General features: G+C 45.0%; 1 protein-coding gene across 1 annotated transcript in view; it reads left to right on the top strand.

The window, feature by feature from the left end:
* PIK3C2B (phosphatidylinositol-4-phosphate 3-kinase catalytic subunit type 2 beta) overlaps nucleotides 1–8132 on the top strand; it is a 132219-nt gene that overhangs the window by 22116 nt on the left and 101971 nt on the right. Inside the window, exon 2 of the mRNA XM_042464570.1 lies at nucleotides 6997–8006. Coding sequence (XP_042320504.1) covers nucleotides 7083–8006 — 924 coding nt within the window. The 5' untranslated portion in view covers nucleotides 6997–7082. The remainder of the gene's footprint in view (nucleotides 1–6996; nucleotides 8007–8132) is intronic.

Here is an 8132-nt window from a genome sequence, read left to right on the forward strand (position 1 = left end):
GAGCTAGTACTGTGTCATTACACTGATTTTATCTTGCTTCCATGGGGTGAGGAGGCGGGGCCTTGGCCTATTTAAGGGCCATGCGGCCAGACCCCGCAGCCATTTGCAGCTCGGCTCTCCCACCCACCCTCCGCTTGGGTGCTTGGGTTTTTCTGTCACAACTTGGGGCGGCAGCATAGGCCAGGATCTGGTTGGTTTGGTTACCAGGGCTATGGAGCACTGGTTTGGGAGTCAATAGGGACCTGGGGGCGAGCTGGGCATGCGTTGTGGCCATTGCGGGGGTCACAACATGGTTAAGCCACCCGGTGACTAGGGGCTTTGAGAACAAGAAAGCGCCTGGTGTGATGGCGGCTAGTTGGCGTTCCTTAGCCCCTAGGTCATCCCAACGCCTGGCGGTCACCAGATGTGCTGCTTATCGATTAACCATGGGGTTATTCAATGCTTCAGATCCTGACCTTATGCTTTGTGCCAACCCTTCTGTTCTGGTTTGCTGTTGCTAATAAAGTTGTGGCCTTTCATCCAACTTGGTTTCATGTGGTTTTTAGCGCCGGTCTCCCAGGCAAATGTTGGTGATGACTGCAGCATCTTTTATTAAACCTCTTTCTGTTCATCTACTGACCTACAGTTGCTACAAAGGAGAAATGGCTGTACTTTCATTGGCTGACTTGGAGAAATGGCAGTCTGATGTGTGCACAATCCTTTTTTTCTTAAAGTCATGAAAGTCCTGTAGATTCTTGCATTTAAATTGCAGGCCAGAAAATTAATTGGATATCATTAGAAGTGGATAGAGACCTGTGGTCAATTTCCTGTTGAATCATGAAACTCTCTGGTGTCTTTAATGTAGTCACTATGGCGGGTTACAGGCCGCCTCTTTGAGGCGGGCTGTACCCGCCCCTTTCCCCGCCGGATCGGGGCCTGAGCTGCCAGAATGGCAGCCGCTGAGGCCCCGATCCACCGCTTTTCAGGCTGCGGGGAAGCAGCAAAACGCTGCTTCCCCGCAGGGTGAAAAGGGGTGTCCTTGGGGCTTCAAGTTCCAAGGACACCCCGCGGCGGCGGGGAGGGGGAGAAAGGGGCCACTTGGCCCCTTTCTCCCTTGCTTCGCTGGGCGCAGCCGTCTGAAGGCTGCGCCCAGCGAAGCAAAGCGGTGCTACAGACCAGGAAGGAGCTCCGAAACGGAGCTCCTTCCTGGTCCGCAGAAAGGGCGCCCTAGGCGCCCTGCCGCGGATTGAGGACGTCATGTCCGCGCCGCCCTGTCTAGAGGCGGCGCGGCCGTCACGTCCTCACTGCCCTTTTGTAACCCTAGTGCGTGCTCGTCACGCACTAAAGTGCCGGTGTGTAACCGGCCAAAGACAAAGCTATCACACAAGATTGTTGTGAACACTGGAATCTGCCTTATGATGTGATGATGTGTGCCTTCAAGACACTCCTGACATATGGCTACCCTAAAGTGAACCTAACACAGGGCTTTCTTGCCAAGATTTGTTCAGAGTAGGTTTGGCCTTGCCTTCATCTTGGACTGAGATAGTGTGATTTGATCAAGGTCAGCTGGCAGGTTTTTATAGCAGAGCAGGGATTCAAATCCTGGTCTCCTCAAATCCTAATGCAACACACAAACACCATGCTGGCTCTCAGGTTTTCTTACAGATCAGGCTATGTGTTCATCTGGTCCACTGCTTTGCACTCTCCATGGTCTTAGGTCTTTCACATCACCTGCTTGTAAATTCATAGGTGTAAATTTTGAAGGGGGCTGTAGGGCTTAAGCCCCCTCTCATCAGTCACTGCTAGGCATATTGACAGGCTCACATGATGGACACTTACAATGGCAGTTGCAGTACAGGATTGTCTCATTTCTCTGTTGTGATGATTCTTTGGTGCTTGGTTCCTGTTTGTGTGTTTTTTAAGAATTTATAGCCTAATGAGAGTCAGCATGGCATAGTGATTTTTGGACTGTGACTCAGGAGTCCAGCATTTGAATTCCAGCTTAGCCATGTAAACTTACTAAGTGATCTTGGGGAAGTTACTTTTTCATTCACATTTCACTTGTTTCGGCTGTCAATCAAAGCGAACTCGTAATGACGTCACATTAATTCGGAGTAACATACACCGATGTAGCCTGTACCTGCGTTCCCACTACCTGGCCGTTTTTAATTGGTTATAAATTTCGTGTTGTTTTTTTTAAAGAGCCAATCAGGAGGCGTTTATTCGTCCTCTTCTGTGTCTCCCCATATTAACTGCCATAACTCAGTGCTAGGGAATCCTGGGAATGGTAGTTTATTATGGCACCAGCACTCTCTGGCAGAGGAGGATAAATGTCTCACAAACACAATAGTTCCCATAATTCCCATTATATATATATATATATATATATATATATATATGCATGTGTGTGAGAGCATTCATGTATAAATGTGTGTGTATAAATACACACACACACACACACACACACACACACACACACACACACCTACCTATCTATATAGTGTGTGTGCCTGTGTTTTCACCAAATCAGATCAAGGAGGAGAAGGCAGAGGGCTTCATTGGGGAAAGAATCTTTGGGGAAGATTGCTCCCTGGGCTGTCTTTTAAGCCATGAAGCAGGGATATGTCCTGCAAAACCCATCCCATAGTTGCTCTGGAAAGAGCCTCGGTTTCCCAAATTCGCTTTGCCTGTCCCATGGGGAGAGAATCTTTGGGGAAGATTGCTCCCAGGGCTGTCTTTTAAGCCATGAAGCAGGGACATGACCTGCAAAACCCATCCCATAGTTCCTCTGGAAAGAGCCTCGGTTTCCCAAATTCACTTTGCCTGTCCCATGGGGAGAGAATCTTTGGGGAAGATTGTTCCCTGGGCTGTCTTTTAAGCCATGAAGCGGGGATATGTTCTGCAGGAGCAAATAGGAGGAGCTCCTGTTGCTCCTGCTCTCTTATCGCAAGACCTCAGCAGACAAAGGGACAAGGGAGGCAAAGATGGTGACGGCGACGCCAGATGGGGACAAAGAAAGGGCGACTCCCCCGAGCCAGCCCATCACGTTCCGCTTCTCCCATCCAGTTAACCCAATTCAGAGGCTGAATTGTTCCTATTTAAATATTCTGAATCCTATCCCGAATCAAGGAAAAATACTAGGGTTGGCCCTTCTATTTTTTTACGCCGGTTTATAAGCCTCTAACCTGGATTAAATATAATAAACCGAATCTGATTCGAATCGTAGTGAAAACGATATGGGGTTAATCTAGAACTGTTCTAGAGTTAATTCGGGTTTCAGTAGGAACGCTACACCTTGGATTCGATGTGTAAACCGGTGTATAACCCCGTGAGAACACCCCCCCCCCCAGTATCTGTTGCTGTCTCACATCACTTGTTACAGTAAATGTTGAACAGCCTAGGACATTAGAGTATGGTTGTTTTACCGCCCAAGAACACAGGGTTATCAAAATAATGAGTGCTTTCCCCCATTCTGCTTCCATGCAAATCACAGCAAGCTGCTTTGATGAGGCAGAGAATTATTAATTAAGTGCCTTGGGCACAGATTGATGGAATTTAGTGAGAGGACTAAGGAGGTTGCAGTCTCTGGGATGCTGTAAAATAGGGCACCTCTTCTAATTCCCTGACAGGCTTCCAGTGAAGTGTTTTAAATTTGTGCTTCGACATCTTTGTCTCCCTTCACATTGCTCCCAAACACCAGGAGATATTGTTGGAATATTAGTGAGAGTTCTTTTTTTGTAGTTTTTAGACCAATGTATTTATATCCTTATTTCAGTAATTTTATTCTGCCCTGCTTCCAAAGAGCTGAGAGCAGCATACATAGGATGCTGCTTTCGTTCTCATAACAATCTTGTTGAAGTAGCGGAGGTGGAGAGTTGTGACAAAGGGGAGCATTAACTTGTTCAAAGTTGCTCTGGAGAAGTGACTTCTCTGCCAGATGTGTTTAATGCATGGTGCTAACAAGGATCTGTCTGCATCAAGTATAGTGACTTCAGCATGTCATTTCAGCCCATCCAGATTCACAGTCCACACAACACACAGGTGTTCTTGTTAACCCACTCTGCAATGCTCTGGTTTTTGCAACAGTGGTATGATCTCTCCTTCAAGGGTGGGAATCATGTGGCCTTCCGGATCTTGTTAGACTGCAAGTCCTAGCATTACTCTCAGTCTTTGCTATTCAACAGTATCTGTAGGGATGCATGATTATCACCCTGGCCTACTAGAAGAAAAGTTTCAATGCGAAACTGGCACTTGCTGTCTTCAAGTGCTACCTACTTTCTATACATTTCTTTGCTTCATTTCATTTATATGCTGCCGTTCCTCCTGGGAGCTTAAGGCTCCTCATCCCTATTGTGCCCTCACATCAGCCCTGTGAGGTAGGTAAGGCTGAAAGAGAGTAACTGTTCAAAGGTCTTATAGTGGCTCGCTGCAGACCTAGACCTGCATCTCCCAAGTTCCAGTCTGTCCAGCCACTATGTGTATGTTCAAGTCGTTTCTGTATTATAGTGACCCTAAGGCAAATCTATTGTGAGATTTTCTTGACAAGAATTATTTATAGAAGGTTTGTCATTGTCTTTCCCGGAGGCTGAGAACATGTGACTATCCAAGGTCACCCAATGGGTTTCATGGCTGAGCAGGAATCAGACCCTGGTCTCCAGAGTCGTAGTCCAACACTCAAACCATTGGTCCACATTGGATCTCCATCCAGTCACTACTCCATACTTATTTGAAATAGTGAAGTAAACATTGAAGGGGGGGAGTTACTGCCAGCACGTGAAGGCCATTAAAATGTTGTTATAAGAAGCATCAGGGATTTCTTTGAGAATTATTTACATGGATTGTAGCCACTCAAGAGCAGGGGGGAGAGATGGTTCTTTTTGTGTGTTGTCTTTCCAGTCTTGTTGGCACAGATCTCATGGTCTGTACTTCAACAAGTGGAATTCCAGTGTAGGAGATTGTTCAGCTGAGTTGGGATTTGGCTATCACTGAGAACTCAAGATCACTGCAGTGCTAGCAGAAAATAATGTGAATTTAGTTCTCTTAATTTTTCCAAAGTTGAATCATGAAGAAAAGAAGATAGGCTAGAGTGAAAATGTGCCTGCATCCAAGTAACACATGATTTTAATAACTGCTGATTTGGATAACATCTTGCTTTTACCGTTATTAAGGCAGGGCTGAAGAACTGATGGACTGCCAGTGACTATCAGCTCCAGCCAGCTTGGCCTGTGGTAGACATGATGAGAATAGTATTTCTTCAACACCTGGAGGGCCACAGTTGCTTCAGCGCTGTCTTAAAGATTATGTATAGCCCAGTTTACAAAACATTGGAAGTAATGCCAGTTGAGCCCACTAGGATTCGCTCCCAAATAAACAATCCTGGTGTGCCTTTACAGCATTGAAGTATGCCAACAATTTATTAGGGAAATCTGACTCATAGACTCAGTGTAAACTAGCAAGCAAATTACACAACCAGACAACAATTTAAGGTCCAATACTGTATTTTAAACCGATTTAAGCCCTGTAGAGGGGACAGGTGTTCACAGTGAGTGCATACTGGGGGCATGGGATCAATATCACATTGCCCTTGGATTTTACTTCTGCTGTTCAGCACATTCAGACTGTAATTACAGTACTGTATATACTCTTTGGACATACATGAATTCTGCTCATAAAAGTCCAGCTTTTAGACAACAACTCTAGTCCTTTCCACACTATGTTCATAGAATCATAGAGTTGGAAAAGACCATGAGGGCCATCCAGTCCAACCCCCTGCCATGCAGGAACTCTCAATGAAAGCATATCCGACAGATGGCCATCCAGCCTCTGTTTGACGACCTCCAGGGAGGAAGACTCCACCACTACCAGCAGTAGTTTGTGTCTCAGCCATATTGCATGACTTGCAGTTCTCTGGGGCTGTTAGTGCTCTATGGTCATTGTCAACATAATTTTTTTTTCCATTCTGAAAATAGCCCATTAATAACTCCCTTTCTTGCTGTTATCCAGTAGCCAGTTTGAGAGTGGATATCTCATTCCACTTCATTGCAAGAATGATGAACTGCGGATGCAGTGTGGGTGTGGTGTGGTTTCCCTTCCATGGGGATTCCCAGGGAAATCTTTAGCAGGGACACCTCAGATTACTTCCAGTGCTTGGGCAGGGAGGACAACAATACTTCTGAAGAGAATAGCTTTGTTTTCTGTGGTCTACGCTCCTGAAACCCTTTTTCCTTTTCCCCCTAGATAAATGATTTGCTGTTATAGTACATTAATGCTGCAAACCTGACTTATTGACTACTTAAACTCACTACTATTTAAATGCCTTTGCTGTATGGGGGTGTTTTCCAAATAATTCTTGACTGCTTTTTCTGTTGCACCACACACCGCAGTGTCACCACCACAGCATTACTTTTTAAAAAAATATTTTTAAAGGTAGTAGTGTAATTGCACTCAGGTTATGTTGTAATAGTGCTATTATGGCTTACTAAGTACAAATGAATGTTTTTTGAACAGGACAACCTTAAACAGGAGAAAGGCATCAAAAATAGTGGGGGATACTGTGGTCTGTTTCTATTCTTGTGCCCCCTCTCACAATGACATTTGGGCAGTAATGGGTGTGTCATAATGATGTGATGTAATAGTGTTATTATGATTAGTTTAAAAATATATTGAAACAAACCAATCTTGAGTGGTGATAATTACATTAGTGCAGATTTTAAAAACTGTGGAAATCACACTGTTACTACACAAATGTGGCAAGGATGTGATATACTGCATCAAGCTGAAGAGGTTTTTGAATGGTATAATCCGGCATAATAGTATGTGAGATAAAGACTGCTCAGACTTTTCCAGCTAGCTTGACCACTTGTATGAGAATTGTAGCAAACATAACTCTTCTAAGCTCTAGATGCAATGAATGTATCAGCAAAGATCTTTGTTGAATAGTTCCAAGTTATTTCTCTAGTAATGATTATTAATCAGAGCTGGTCTGTTTACACTTTTTTGTGGTCTCTTTGCTTATAGGTGGCTGGTTATGCAGCATGCCTTTGTTCTTAACTGCTGAACTGAGCATTTAATAGACACTCGCTTCAGTGTTTATCTTTCAAGAGATGTCTGCAACTAGAGGCAATGGAGAACACTGGAAATCCTTGGAGTCTGTGGGGATCAGCCGGAAGGAGCTGGCTCTTGCGGAAGCCCTGCAGATGGAATATGATGCCCTGTCCCGCCTGAGGCAGGACAAGGAGGAGAGCCAGGCAAAGCAAAATTCTGACCAACCTCTTATTTCCTGGGATGATCCAGTTCTGGATTACAACAAACCTGTTGTAAGGAATGAGTGCCACAATATCAAGGCCATGCGAGGCCTTTCTGGTTCTGACCCCACCCTTAATTACAATGCCCTCTCTGGCCAAGAGGTTTCAAGAGATTTTGGGACCAACAACACTACCTCATCCACTCTGCTGCCTGAGCCAGAGAGCCAGCCTTGGCTGAAGGGACCTCTCTCCAGTGACTACTTGTATATCTTTGAAAGCACAGGGCATGATGTCCTCAGTGAGCCCCTCAATAGTACATCCTGCCAGAATAGCAGTGGCAGCAGCTCCCCTAAGAAGCTTTCTCCACCCCCATTGCCCCCTCGCATTGCCATCTGGAACACCTCAGAAGTGAACCAAGCTGCCCTCAAAGGGCCCCAACCCAATGATATCAACATGTTCTCTTCATCCCAGGAGAGGCCTGATGGGAAATGGTTAGGGCGGAGAATCTCAGAGGAAGACCCATATAGAACAGTAGACTATGATGGCATCAATGATGCTATTACCCGACTCAATCTCAAGTCCACTTATGACACTGAACTTTTGAGGGAAACCACATGGAGCTGGAAGGAAGGGAGAAGTATTTTTGAGAAAGAAAGTAGTGGGAAGCCAGTTGCTCGCAGCAAGACTATGCCTCCTCAAGTCCCTCCCAGGACTTATGTCACCAGATCCAGTGGGCGAAAGAATGCTGCACTCAACAAGAACTGGAGGATATCAGCAGATCCGGTAAGATTATTTTGATGTAATTACCACTTTACCTTCTGATCTCACATGAATTTGGAAGCTCAGCATAATAATAATAATAATAATAATAATAATAATAATAATAATAATAATAATAATAATAATAAT

The sequence above is a fragment of the Sceloporus undulatus genome, chromosome 4 (assembly GCF_019175285.1).
Source record: "Sceloporus undulatus isolate JIND9_A2432 ecotype Alabama chromosome 4, SceUnd_v1.1, whole genome shotgun sequence".
Lineage (NCBI taxonomy): Eukaryota > Metazoa > Chordata > Lepidosauria > Squamata > Phrynosomatidae > Sceloporus > Sceloporus undulatus.